This window comes from Neolamprologus multifasciatus, chromosome 12 (genome assembly GCF_963576455.1).
Source record: "Neolamprologus multifasciatus chromosome 12, fNeoMul1.2, whole genome shotgun sequence".
Classification (NCBI taxonomy): domain Eukaryota; kingdom Metazoa; phylum Chordata; class Actinopteri; order Cichliformes; family Cichlidae; genus Neolamprologus; species Neolamprologus multifasciatus.
Window position 1 is genome coordinate 23,631,273 of NC_140450.1, and position 13,651 is coordinate 23,644,923.

At 38.6% G+C, this 13,651-nt stretch overlaps 3 protein-coding genes across 6 annotated transcripts; 1 reads left to right on the top strand and 2 right to left on the bottom strand.

The window, feature by feature from the left end:
- Positions 1-620: 620 nt before the first annotated feature.
- On the bottom strand, positions 621-5,371 carry nfu1 (NFU1 iron-sulfur cluster scaffold homolog (S. cerevisiae)). Its single transcript, XM_085178897.1, has 8 exons — positions 5,256-5,371; positions 2,882-2,982; positions 2,527-2,662; positions 1,754-1,820; positions 1,543-1,660; positions 1,368-1,431; positions 1,094-1,268; positions 621-968 (listed from the first exon to the last, which is right to left on the bottom strand). The coding sequence occupies exons 1-8, from the start codon at positions 5,312-5,314 to the stop codon at positions 936-938; spliced, it is 753 nt and encodes a 250-aa protein (XP_085035023.1). The 5' UTR covers positions 5,315-5,371; the 3' UTR covers positions 621-935.
- A 42-nt stretch (positions 5,372-5,413) lies between these two features.
- On the top strand, positions 5,414-9,653 carry c12h9orf78 (chromosome 12 C9orf78 homolog). Its single transcript, XM_085178896.1, has 9 exons — positions 5,414-5,556; positions 5,718-5,777; positions 5,900-5,951; positions 6,115-6,185; positions 6,267-6,344; positions 6,522-6,719; positions 6,884-7,020; positions 7,102-7,206; positions 8,785-9,653. The coding sequence occupies exons 1-9, from the start codon at positions 5,480-5,482 to the stop codon at positions 8,880-8,882; spliced, it is 876 nt and encodes a 291-aa protein (XP_085035022.1). The 5' UTR covers positions 5,414-5,479; the 3' UTR covers positions 8,883-9,653.
- med22 (mediator complex subunit 22) lies at positions 9,159-13,318 on the bottom strand. 4 transcript variants are annotated; one of them, XM_085178898.1, is made up of 5 exons: positions 13,189-13,318; positions 12,814-12,967; positions 12,064-12,144; positions 11,412-11,620; positions 9,159-9,949 (listed from the first exon to the last, which is right to left on the bottom strand). In XM_085178898.1, exons 2-5 carry the CDS (start codon positions 12,934-12,936, stop codon positions 9,757-9,759), a joined length of 606 nt encoding a protein of 201 aa, XP_085035024.1. In that variant the 5' UTR covers positions 12,937-12,967; positions 13,189-13,318; the 3' UTR covers positions 9,159-9,756. The 4 variants fall into 4 exon arrangements, with proteins under 4 accessions (XP_085035024.1, XP_085035025.1, XP_085035027.1 ...); XM_085178899.1 differs by having other exon boundaries at positions 13,199-13,317; XM_085178901.1 differs by having other exon boundaries at positions 13,246-13,310.
- Positions 13,319-13,651: the final 333 nt, after the last annotated feature.

The window sequence follows — 13,651 nt, forward strand, 5'->3', positions numbered from 1 at the left end:
GCATCAGGATGCGATTCGCAGCCGGAACATCCTGCAGATCCTGCTGCTGCTAGAGTCAACATCGGCCCACAATGGAAGGCCTGTGCTTTCTACTGGCCGTGGAAGGAAAATATTGCTAAAAAGGCCCAAAAGCCTGTGTATGCTCTGGCGATTTTAGAATTACTGAGGTACAACGTCCCTCAGTAGAAATCCACCAATGCTTTTTAAAATTTTTATATACAAAATTGCCTTTTATGGTTTTTGGTCTTACATAGTTTAAATGGTCCATATAATTTTAGTGGAAAATACCCACTTTCTATTTTCCCTTCTTTTGGTCGCTCTGTTCATGTGTCACCACCCTGGATCTGACCTTATTGGTAGTATCCTCTTATGCCGCACCAACCCTCTGCACATCCTCTAAAGTCCACTTCTTGCCTGGCAGCTACATCTTCAACAACCTTTGTCCAGTATATCAACCATCCGTCCTCTTGTGTTTCAACTGCTCAACTCGAGCTGTCCCCCTGACGTACTCATTTCTAGTCCTGTCCATATTGGTCATTGTCAATGGAAATCTGAGCATCTTCAACTAGGCCACTAGTTGGAACACTTATGTACAACAAAGCAGACAAATGGTCACAAAATATTATAACAAACTTTATTTATACACATACGGTATACAGATTTTAAACCTAAAAGGCTGCTTTTCTTGCTTGACAGATGTTGAGTAATAAAATATTCCAGTCAGCTGTTCCTGTGACTGGGCTATTCTTGTTAAATACTGTCACTGTACAAAAAAAACAAACAGCTGGGAAACAACACATACGAGATTACATCTGAATTGATAATGGTGATGGTTTCTTTCACACAGCTGTGCTATCAAACACATTTTATTGCAACTATTGCTTGCATTAAAGTCGGTAGCTGGTAGAGACAGGAATGTGTATGATTTCAGTGGTTCAGACTTGAGCAGCCTCCTCCTCCTCCTTCACCTGGAAGACACGCATAAAAGCTCTTTACAGCTCAAGTGTTGAACATGAAATATAAATCAAGATGTCAGGATTAACATCTTAAAAATTCCTGATTCCTAAAATCAAATGAGAGAAAGACAACAAACCTGTTCCACCGATTCAACCTCGGGTACATAAAACTGTAGCATGTTTTGGATGCCACTCTTCAAAGTCACAATTGAACTGGGGCAACTGGTGCAAGAGCCCTGCAGCTTCAGTTTAACAATGCCATCTTCAAATCCGCGGTATATAACATCTCCTCCGTCCTCTTGCACAGTTGGCCTGACGGAGTGAGAACATTGACTTGTATTAGGCAAAAAACCCAAAAAGCATAGGAAGCAACGGGCCCTGAGGTCATAGTGCACCTTCATGAGTAGTTACCTTATTCGAGTCTCTAGTAGTTCTTTAATCATAGCAACTACCTCGTCGTCGTCATCTGACGGTGCTGAAAGGAGAGGCAGAGATTGTTGTTCCTCAGCATTCAAAGCAGCTTGTTATTTCTGTCTAAGTCGATGTTTTGATAATGGGTAGGCCACAGCTGTTTGAAAAACCACACCTGTATCTGGGCTTGGCTGGCTGTCCTCGTTTACAACAGGAAGCCCGGAGGTAAAAAAGTCCATAATGGTAGCAAACACATCAGGCTTAATTACCTTCCATTCCAAATTTGGGTCAGCCTAAACAAAGAAGGATGAGAAACCAACCTATTCTTAGTTGAGGTATGCCAAGCTGTGCCAGTGCCAATTCTTACAAACTGGGCATGAGTTTACCTTTGTGATGGTAATAAAGTCAGGGCCCAGGAACACACTCTTGACTCCATCGAGCCTAAAAAGCTGCCTGAAGACAATCACTGAGGTTTTATTACGCCACACTTCAAAGATTCATCTTACACTTAATACAGAAGGTTGTGCAATGTTTGTAACAAATAAATACACACATATCGACGTGCAAATTGTGTGCAGGTATCAGTCACATTTATTAACATAATATTTTAATGGGAAATAGAATTAGAAAATAATATTTCTGTTCAAAATTGTTGCACCACAGTGTCATAAAGATCAAGTAGAGGTAAAAGCTTTACACTGAGGATCTGAATCAGCAGCGTGCTGGGCTGTGAGAAAAGAGGTCTACTGTTTCTGTGCTTAGCAGAGGTTACACCTTTTTTCACATTGTCCCTCTGACATGCTCATTCTGATCCTGTCCATCCTGATCACTCTAAATAAAAAAATTTAGCATCTTCAACTGTGTCATCTCTATTTTTTTGTTTGTTTGTTTTTTGTCAGGGTCACTGTCTCCAAATTATACATCATAGCAGGTCTCACTACTATCTAGTAAAATGTCTCATTCACTCTTGCTGCTTTTCTTCTGTCACAAATCACCCCTGACACTCATCTCCATCCACTCCACCCAGTCAGTTATTCACCTGTCGTGTGCACTGTCCAGCGCACTGACCGCATGTATTAAAACTCATCTACCTACATCTGCTATGCTAAGATGACTGTTTGACATTAGGCATTTCTCTCAGACCAGTAATCTCACATACCTGGCTAGAGGTGAGCAGTGTGCCTCACGAGGGCCCGCAAAATTCATAGTTCCTGTTTCAAGAACTGTCCGGCCAGGCAGGAACTTCATGCTGTTTGGATTTGGTGTGTCCTGCGTCTGCACAAACATGGTCCTTCCTGGGAAGAGAAAAAAAAACAAAGAAGAAGAATGCAACATAAATCACCTTTTTTCATTAGACGGTGTCCTTATTTTATGCAGCAACTCTTTACTTTATTGAACTGCAAGGCTAATGTTACGTGTCCTGCTCAAACAGCAGCTGCATCTATTGGGTTCAAGACAATCACTCCAGTATTAACACATTCAATGTTACATGTGTGATTATTATGAATACAAACCAGGAACAATCCAGATGGGGTTTGAGGGCCATCTGTTTGAAACTCCTGTGGTATGTGAAGGCAAGTGTAATCCAGTGCTCTGAAACCCACTGACAGCAAGACTGAAAAATGCAGCAGATTAAGAAATTTAATACAACGCAGCTCACACTGATAAATGAATGGTGTTAGAAATCAAAATGTCAAGTATCCGTGCCAGCCCACTTCATCTAATGCCTTCCTCTCTGGAGCGGTGAAGTAATGATTTCAAAACATGAAGGTGTGGTGAGATTAATCCACTAAAATGATTTGGTGCACAGTGTTTGTACAACTAATAATTTGTAGCAGGAGTATTACAAACTGTTGCATAAGGCAACACGTAAAACAACCAAAGGGGTCATGCAGAGCTTAAAACGATACACAGTGCAATCAGTATTTGTCTTACTTTAGCCAAGGAGAAAGAACTGTCTGTATCATTTCACTGATAACTAAAAATGTATTTTTTTTATAAGACATTTGAATTACAAAATAGAAAACACAGACATACACTGTACAATTACAGGCAAAAATGGCACTGTATATGATATGTAAGGAAAGTGGACAACAGCAGAAATCTGTCTGTTACTTTTATTTGGTGTTAGATTTGCCTGAACCTGCTGATCTGCTGGGATTTTCCCAAACAACCATCTTCAGTGTTTAAAGAAAATTGTCATAAAGAGAGAAAATATCTGGTGAACAATGGTTCTCTCCACTAAAGCACATTGTTAAGGTCAGAGGTCAAATGAGAATGAACTTGATACAAATTCAAACGCAAATAACAACTTATTACAACAGAAGAGCTTATCCAAATGCAAGACACATTGAAGCTTGAAACAGATGGCCTGCAGCAGCAGAAGACCACACTGTGTGGCACTCCTGTCTGCTAAGAACAATAAACAGGATACTATTTACACAGGTTTAACCAAAAATTGGAAAATGGAGCACTGCAAAATTATTGCCTGGTCTCATGAATTTCAATATCTTTTTTTTTAAAAAACAATTTCTTTTTATTAAGAATTTTTCTTTAATACATATAAACAAAAGGAAAAGAAAAAGATTACAGTTGTTCTGTACATTCGGGATGAATTTCCATTTCTGCTGCGATGTTTGGACAGTACGGTCAGATTTGTCATGGCTCCATCCTGCCTTGTATCAATGGTTTAGGCTTCAGGTAGTGTAGCAATCGTGCAGATTTTTTTTCTTAGTATACTTTGAGCCCCTTATTTCCATCTGAGGATAAATTGGGAATACGTGGAATGACATGCCGCTCACCATGTACATCCCTTTGTGAAAGTGGTTATAATGGCTTGCTTCTTTAACCCTTTATTTACAAGTGCTCTTTAAATGACAGTAACTATTTCCGTTTTTGCTAAAGACATAATTCAAATGGTTCCAGAAGAAGGAGAAAACAGGCTTCATGGGATACTTAATTTATCATGGTAGCACAGGAAATTCACAAGGCAAAAAACAAACAAACAAACAAACAAAAAGGCCTAAATTTTACCAAGTGAACTTCACATTGCCTTAACTCCTCAACCATTTTGGTCACGTCATGAAGAATTGAGGCAGTTCTTAAGGCAAAGGGGGTCCAACCCAGTACTAGAAAGACGTTTGTAATGACGTGTCTGAGTGTATAAGACCGTAGAAACACCAGCAGAAACAGAGTAATTGTGAGACATTGTCTCTTATGGAAAGTTATTTTAGTTTTGCCTTTTGTAATTAATTGTTATTTATATTTTGTTTTGATGTTTTAATCCAGTTTAGTTTGAGTTAGTTTACAGAGTGAGTGCAGATTGTTGTTGTTTTTTTTGTTTTTTTTTATCACTTATTGAATTAAGGGCATATGTCGGAGGCAAGATTTAGTAAAATCAGTGCAGTTATAAACTTCTTAGGTGTAAATAAATATATCTATGAAAGCCTGATAAGGCAGTTTAAATGTGTTTTTAAACCAAGCTAAGCGAACCGTTATATTTTTTGTTAACTATAATAACTTATAGATATGAACTGTCGAGAGTAACGGTATCCCTGTGTACAACTCAGGATAATCGGTCTAAAGTTTTAGCACTTATGCAACAAAAACAAAAAAACTTTTTTTAAGTTTGCAAAGGTTTGTTATGGTTGATACTGACGACTTTAAAGTGTTAATAAGCGGCTGTATGGTGGAGACGTTTAAAGCAGTAAAACATCCCCACACCTCCCTGCGCTGTAGCTGACTGTCTGCGTCACTCCGCCGTTTAGCCAGCGTGCTACCGTTAGCCTGCCTGACCCTGATGCTTAATATGCCGACACATTCATGCACACATGAAATAAAGCAAAAACAGAAAACAATGCAGATATAGATAAATACAAAACAACTTACAGACGAGAAAGTCTTGCGGAATTACCCAACAATCTGCCGACCTGTCTGTAAGTCGCCATGTTTGTTATGGTTATCTAAACACAACGGAAGTGGCGCGGTAAATAAGGGGACGTGACGCACTATTATTGTACATTTGTTCGTCCCCCCTCTTATCCTAGCAGCAGCTACACTCAAGTCCAGCTTCTAGAAAACTCTGAAATAATTTTGTGTTGTATCTAAAAAAAATGCCGTGTGGCAAAAATTTTAGAAGGAGAAGGGACTCGTCTGATGTGGAGGAGGATGAGACCACCGAAGAAGTCAGGTAGAGCCATCCGTTTAACCACAGGAATAAAAAAAAAAGCCGTTTAGAGTAATGCTATGTATGCTAATGCTAATCGCTAAACGCAGATAGTTTGTTGTCGCATTTCATGTAAGCTGCCCAGGTAATGTGTTTGCAATCGTTTGTGTTTCATGGATGTTTAGACATAAGGTAGAAGAGGCTAAAGAGCTACAGAGTCTGCGCAAACGACAGACCGGAATCAGGTAACGTGAATAAATCAAACCACGAACACGTTTCATCCAGTTACTTTACATGAAGTTTTACAGTCTGCGGTTTGAGCAGTTAAATACCAAATCACAGTTTTTTTTATATTTCTTTTATTTAGTGTGACCGCCTTGTTGGTTGGAGAAAAACTTCCACCAGAGGCTGAAATTGAGGTAGGTAGTCAGTTTTGTAATATATATATATATATATATATGTATGTATGTATATATATATATATATATATATATATTTTAAATTGTAATATAGCTTCATTAACCAAGGTGTTTTGTTTTTTGAACTTATGTCTATTAAAATTATTTTGATTATTCCTCACAGAATGACCCATTTAAACTGAAGACTGGGGGAATTGTTGACATGAAGAAAGTGAAAGACAGGAATAGAGACATGTAAGTGAGTTTTCAACTATTTTTAGCATAATTGCTCTACGCTGTGCATTGATATGTCATCATTTCATGTTATGTATTCAGGACAGAAGATGAGACAGACCTCAACCTGGGGACGTCTTTTTCAGCCGAGACAAACAGAAGAGACGAGGATGCGGATATGTATGTGTGCTTTTTTTTTGTTGTTGTCCCAATGTCTGATTCTTTTCCCTCCACTTTAGTTAGATATAGCACAGATTAATTAGAAGAGACATTTCAAATCCCCAGCATTTAGGACACAATTCGAGATACCCTCACACTTGTTTACAACATGGCTTTATCATAAATTTATCCTCACAGGATGAAATATATTGAGACGGAACTAAAAAAGAAGAAGGGCCTGGTGGAGGCTGAGGAGCATAAAGTTAAAGTGAAGAATCCAGAGGACCACCTGTACGAGCTGCCTGAGAACATCCGAGTCAATTCTGCCAAGAAGACAGAAGAGATGTTGTCTAATCAGATGCTGAGTGGCATCCCTGAAGTTGATCTTGGCATTGAGTATGTACCGAGAATATTCTAGTAATCATCTACACTTATTTTAGACTCAGCAAGAGGAGTCTTTTGACTAAAACTGCATTTTTGCATGAGATATGGCACGAACGAATGCTGCTTTTTACGTGTAGCTTTACTAATGCAACTTGTGTATGTAATTTCTTTCCTAGTGCAAAGATAAAGAACATTATCCAGACAGAGGAGGCAAAAGCAAAGCTTTTGGCAGAACAAAGAAACAAGAAAAAAGACCATGGCACATCATTTGTACCCACGAACATCGCTGTTAACTATGTCCAACACAATCGATGTAAGTAATCTGAAGAGAGCGAGATATTCCAAAACCTAAATTAAAGTGGATTATACTGATCAAGATGACTTTTTCTTTCAGTCTATCATGAGGATGCAAATGCACCGCAGAGACACCACAGACACAAAGAAGAACCCAAAGCAAGACCGCTGCGTGTGGGCGACACAGAGAAACCAGGTCCAGAGGGTAAGAGACTACAGATACGCTCACTGCTCAGTACACAGAAATAGTTCTGTAACAGTTGGATAAACAAAAGAAAATGGGTGGGTGGAATCACCCTGGCGAGCGGGCAGTATGGACACTCGGCTTTGTGACTTTGAGATCAAGGTCAGAAGTCAAGTTTTCTGAAAATTATCTTAGCAATTTGGAGATTTTATCATCTCATAATTAGAGATGGACCGATCCGATATTACGTATCGGTCCGATACTGACCTAAACTACTGGATCAGATATCGGAGAAAAATAAAAAATGTAATCCGATCCGAAGTATCACAAAATCACCTCACAAAACGCGCTACTTGGCGTAACCCAAGCTCGGTGCGTCGGACCAGTATGTGTCACGTGATAGAGCGGCTATTGTCTGCGAGACCTGTCGGGGGCCAGGTTGGGCATTAACAAGGAAAGGGGGGCGCAAAGAAATATTTTTCTTTATTATGTCATTTAAAAACTTTGAATAAATAATTATCTGAATCTTACAACAAAAGTGGTCACCTGATTAAATGTATAGAAATCCATTATTGTATATAGTAACTAATAAGTCTAATATATACCCTAGTAACCTATAGTACTTTTTCCTTTGGGAAGGTACCATCTGTGCAGTCTGCAATTCTGTTGAAGAAAGATGTTGAATCTATTTAACTATTGTAGAAAAATAATTGATTATTGTGAATTTGTTTTACACTTGCATTAAATTAAAGTTGATTACATCGATTAAGGGCGGGGGTGGTTCCCTAATATTTTTGCTGGGAGTTGGCAATGGGAACCGTATTAGTTAGGTAGGTAAGTACTCTTTAAAATACCAGAATAGGGAGGATGGTGTAGGTTTAAATTTATTAGATTGATCAGTGTTGCTGAACTATAAAATGTTTTGGGTGGAGTGTATTTTTCGCATACAGGTATAACAGAATAGCTTCAGTCTCTTTTTTTAAAACTTGAGTATGAACTTATACAAAATGCAGCAAGATATTTATAAAAAACAGTTTTATTGATTACAAAATATGCTATATCGGATTCATATCGGTATCGGCAGATATCCAATTTATGATATCGGAATCTGTATCAGACATTAAAAAGTGGTATCGTGCCATCTCTACTCATAATGACAATAATTTCACAGAATCAAGAGAAATCTCTGCACACGAAGGGAGAAGGCTGTGACCTTGAGACCCTCATGAAGCAGTAAATTAAAAACAGGCATGAATCTGTAGTAGGAATGACTGCATAGACTCAAACACTTCAAAAACATTGCCAACTCAAAATTTAATGAAGTCTAAGTTGAAGTGGAAAACTGTCCTGTGGGCCGGACCTTTCAGAATGTGAAACTCTTGATTTAAGTCACTGTCACTTGTGCATTTCCAAAAATAATATTTCTCAGTTTCAGGATTTTCTTCTTTTTATCCAAGCTAGATACAAACTGTATCACAATCATTGCATTTAATTTACTTTCAATGGCATCCCCCATTTGCTTGTGTGTCTGTGTGGGGATTTATTCTAAATCTTTTTGAAACCTTTAATCTGATTTCTAACTTATTTGTTCATCCACAGCTCCGTCACCACCAAACTACCGCAAACGTCCAAACAATGAGAAGGCTACAGATGACTACCACTATGAGAAGTTCAAGAAGATGAATCGACGATATTGATGTGGATATATATAAAAACATTTTAAACTCAAGATTGGACCATAAATCATTTGAGGATCCCAAACGGCTTTTAATGGCATAGCTCTAACATCAGGGCCACACCGTGTAATTATTGTATATAGCTCCTGCTATTTGTCTGTATACAGTACAGTTGTTAATGTCTCAGATTTATTTTGCTCAGGATTGTCTTAAGTTTAAAAGACAGGAATACGTTAAGGATGCAGATTCTGGTCTTAAACTGGTCAGGATTTTTTTTTTTCTTTTTAAATCAGTGACTTTTCCCTTTTTAAGTGTCCACTGTTAAATGTTTAGCTGTAGATTTGTGTTTAAAGTTTTCAGAAAAATAAATAAAAAAGAACCAAAAATATTGTAATATTTGATTTAATCTGATGTGCAGTTAAATTAAACAGACAAAAGTAAACCAATGCCATTCTTAAAAAAAAAAAAAAAATACATTTAATGCAAAGTCTAACACAGGAATATAAAAAAGTACTTGAGTTTCAAAGGTGAGTTAAGTTGTTTTCATTTTCTTTTAGTTTTACTGAACGTGATTCAAGTCTAGACTTTTTACAGTGAAGTTCTTTATCAAATATATCTTCTAGTTTGTAACTAGGCTTGATGCAGATCTTGGAAAGCAGCAGTTGCACTTAAGAGCCTACCACTCAACACAAGCATTTTAGGTGGTTTAATACAACAGTCTCTTATTTTTGTGATGTGTTAATCCAAAAGAAACCATTCATTGCAAAGTTTAAGTCCAGTTTTAAAGTCCTTGATACAAAAAAGTAGCAAGTCAAACAACGGTTCACAAGCTATAACTGAAACAAACTGATCCAAACTGGGCAAAAGCAAACCGACAGGTGTCCCCCTTTCCTCCTCACGGTTTCTCTACGGAGGTGTTCCCGTGTCCGTTAAGGTGGTGCTGGGGGTTCGTCTCCTGAGATGGAGGCCCGTCCACGTCCTCGCGCTCCCCGTGCGTAGAACTGTTGCTGCTGTTCGCGGAGGCCCAACTGTCTCGACGGCGGTAGGCCTCGCACAGAGGCAGGTCAGTGCTGTCCCACTGACTGTAGCTTTGCAGAGCAGAAACCAGCAGGAGGCAAAGAATCAGTGCAGCACAGAAAGAGAGGAGCAGACGAGAGCAGCAGGTCAGAAACAAGCACAACCAACTCGGAGAGGAGCACGTGAAAGCACATTTGATAGAAGCACAGAGGTTATGCAGAAGCACCAGAAAATACTTACACATAAAACAGCAATTTATTCATGTGTTACTATTTAGAGGGATGACTGTTGATTAAGCTCAGCAGAATGGTGAGAACAAGTGCTGATGGATCAGAAAAGCAGAGCAAGTGCACCGAGCATGGCAGACCCCAATTTGGCATGATGCAAACAGAGCTCAGTGACACCTCTTAACACTTGATCACAGAAAACAAGACAAACTACTTCAACATTTTGTCTCTACTTTATTTCTTAATCATCCTGGGTCTCTTGGAACAGTGGGCAAAAACTGGTAAACATGTACAACTGCACCGTGCGACTGTGGCTGACACTGATGTTAAGGTTACACCTTTTAGATTTTAGGGACGGAATGAAAAACATCTATTGTGGAAACTCTAAATAAATACCAGCAAACGTGTGTGTTTAACTGCACAGTCCATCCTTAAAATGTAACACAAAAGGCCATCACAACTTTATTTGACTTAAATACTAGATATAAATAATCTTAAATTGATTAAAATGATACTTTTACACACAGAAAAAAAATATCTATAAATCTATATATACGTGTTCTTTGTAGTACCCAGCAAATTTCAACAATTCATCCATGTAACAGCAAATCAAGTGCTTTAAATGATAGATTTTTAATAAACTTTGTTCATTTTCATTTTTTCTATTACTATAAATGAACAAGGAGTTCTCAATACTGAGATTTATAAATGCTGAATCTCTCCTGCGTACCAGATAATGTTGGGTAAACATCTCTCTAGGCCAGCGGACCCTGCAGACTAGTTCCTAGGCAGTGACTAGTTGCTCTGCTGTGATTGGGTAGTTTTTAAATCAGACTGGTGATAACCAATCGCCTACTAATCACAAGGGACAATGAAAATATGAACAAGATCTTTTCCTAGAGCTTCATCAGTCACCTATCCATGAAACAACCAATCACAGCAGACTATAGTGTCTCTTCTAGTTGATTTGATCTATCACCAACCATTAGAAGTAAAATCAGTAAATCTGCTGTTTTTGGTTCCAAAGTGCTGATATTTAAGGGCATGACCTCCCTCTAATCATCTCTTATAATGATTTCTTTTAAAAAGGTCAAGGCACGCACTAAATAGTAACAATGTAAAGGCGCTTGTGGTGAGATGAGGTTCATTACAAAGACCTATAACAATTTTGATGAAAAGCTCAGTTTAGACACTGTCACAAGCCCTTCCCAGGGCTCAGTGTAAATGGTGAAATGTGAAACAGCGGTACCGGGAATGGGACGACAGATGCGCAATGGGATGGGGGCAAGTATGAGCCTATTTATACCTGGAGGAGTAATATTCTTCCTCTAGCTCATACAGGTCGATGGCAATCTCGTCACGGAGTGACATGAGCTTCTTGTCGCACTCTTCCTGTAGCGAGCGGAGCTGCTGGTTCTGCAGGCTGATGGCGTCATTCACGGAGGGAAAGTCATTCAGAATTAGGAACTGCTTCAGGTCAGAGACCAGCTTCATGAGGGACTCGCCGGCACGTACCTGGCACAGAAACATAGAAGAGGGGAAGCAGGTTTGAAAATGATCATAGCGATGACTTGTTAAAATTTCAATTTCTGCACAGAAAAGATTTTTCGCTAAGTGTAGAAACCGATTCATTCACAGGGCTGTAATGCGTCTATCAGTTACATACAAACTACAACATTTCAATACAAAGGATACTGCAACAGTCAAGTGCAGCCCCAGATCTGACTCTTCGACAGAAAGCTAAAAGAACAGAACTAGTGCACACATCAACATGTTTAAAGTAATATGATAAATTACATGGATAATATGTTAACCTTTCAATCAAAGGAGTCTTTCTTGGAAACAGATGTAACCAGCTTTGGATTTTTTCTTCCCCACAGGTAAGAGAAATAAATAACAATAAAGCCCTGAATATGTTGTATATGAGTGTGTTGTCAGACGTTTTCTGCAGTACTTACAATGTTGGCTGCTCTGACATGCATCTCATAATGGTCCTGCTCTGCCTGAGTAGGTCGGGATACCTGTGTCTCATCCTCAATCTGGACAAAGAGATAAGTGGTAGAATATTATACTCGTCATAATGGCGTGTTGTATTTGGTCCACTTAATCAATGTAAACCAATTTGAAACCATTAAGTGACATTTAAACAACACTAAGCTGGAACTAAGGGACGTAAAGTGTGGAAAGAAAAAATATTCTCCACACCATTACACCACCAGCACCAGGGTGGATCCATGCTTTCATGTTGTTTACACCAACTTCTGACCTTACCATCCAAATGTCATGGCAGAAATCGAGAGTCCGACCAGCAAATGTTTGTACAATCATCTGTTGTCCAGTTTTGGTGAATATGTACAAACTGTAGCCTCAGTTTCCTGCTCTTAGCTGACAGCAGTTCCGTCCAGTGCGACTTTCTGCTGGCGTAGCTGTAGCTCTTCTGCATACCTCGACTGTAGGGACTGGTTATTTTAATTACCAGTGCCTTTATATTTGCCTAGGATATTATGGCCATTCTTCAAGCATTAACACTGCACCTTCACACAGAGAACTGGCGCTCGTTGGTGCTCGCTTTGAACTTCAGCAGGTCGTCTTTGCCACATTATGATGTTCAAATGCGAGTAACAAGGCACGAAATGAGTTGTGAGCAGCTCTGATTGTAGTAAAAACACGAAAATACACAAAGAGTGAGGTGACAGTATGTCTGTTACCTTTGCTGTCTTGATTATTTCTGTGAAGTTGTCCATAATGGAGCGGATGTCATCTTTGAGCCTCTTGTTGTAGTTTTGCAGTAGAGTCTCTTTGCTCTGAGGAAGCACTCTCTGAGTAGTCATCGTGCCCGGGTAAACACACACCTCACGTCACCTGTGTACACCGAAATAACACACGCGGGCGCCTTTAGGCGATGAAGTTTACAATAAAACAAAAAAGGCTAAACACATTACGAGCACGCAAGTAGCTAGTAGCTAGCACCGAAAGGCGAGTGCTTTCAAAACAAAAGCGAAGTCTCGCTCTCAAACAGTTTTCACATCTGTACCTGTATACGAATACACTTTAGTACGGATTATTGAATTACTGTTACATACCGCTTTTTACCACATATTCTACAATCACTTTTGTTTTCATATAAAACAAACTCCTACGTTAGCGCCTCCCCCTCCTCTTGAAGTTTCTGTGCTCACATCCGGTATCTCCCTGTAACACCGCACTCTACCGGTGCCTCCGGCAATTGCATATATATATATATACATATGTATATATATATATATACATACATATGTATATATACATACACACACACACACACACACACACACACACACACACACACATATATATATATATATATATATATATATATATATATATATATATATATACATACATATGTATATATACATATATATATATACATATGTATATATATACATATATATATATATATATATATATATTACAGATTTACAGTTTAAAATTCCCAATGAAATAAGGTAACAGCAATGTATTTAAGTAAAATATATAAATAACCAAAACAAAAAGTATTTTTAA

Bases quoted from the DNA above. Each gene is read 5' to 3' on its own strand.
- nfu1 (XM_085178897.1), bottom strand. From the start codon at position 5,314: ATGGCGACTTACAGACAGGTCGGCAGATTGTTGGGTAATTCCGCAAGA. The intron at 1,821-2,526 runs GTATGTGAGATT...GATTGTCTTCAG, and splicing joins CACTGCTCACCTCTAGCCAG to GCAGCTTTTTAGGCTCGATG. The intron at 1,269-1,367 runs GTAACTACTCAT...TCACTCCGTCAG, and splicing joins CTACTAGAGACTCGAATAAG to GCCAACTGTGCAAGAGGACG.
- c12h9orf78 (XM_085178896.1), top strand. From the start codon at position 5,480: ATGCCGTGTGGCAAAAATTTTAGAAGGAGAAGGGACTCGTCTGATGTG. The intron at 6,186-6,266 runs GTAAGTGAGTTT...TTATGTATTCAG, and splicing joins AAAGACAGGAATAGAGACAT to GACAGAAGATGAGACAGACC. The intron at 7,021-7,101 runs GTAAGTAATCTG...TTTTTCTTTCAG, and splicing joins CTATGTCCAACACAATCGAT to TCTATCATGAGGATGCAAAT.
- med22 (XM_085178898.1), bottom strand. From the start codon at position 12,936: ATGACTACTCAGAGAGTGCTTCCTCAGAGCAAAGAGACTCTACTGCAA. The intron at 11,621-12,063 runs GTAAGTACTGCA...TTTCTGTGCCAG, and splicing joins ATGTCAGAGCAGCCAACATT to GTACGTGCCGGCGAGTCCCT. The intron at 9,950-11,411 runs GTATAAATAGGC...TGCTCTGCAAAG, and splicing joins GAAGAATATTACTCCTCCAG to CTACAGTCAGTGGGACAGCA.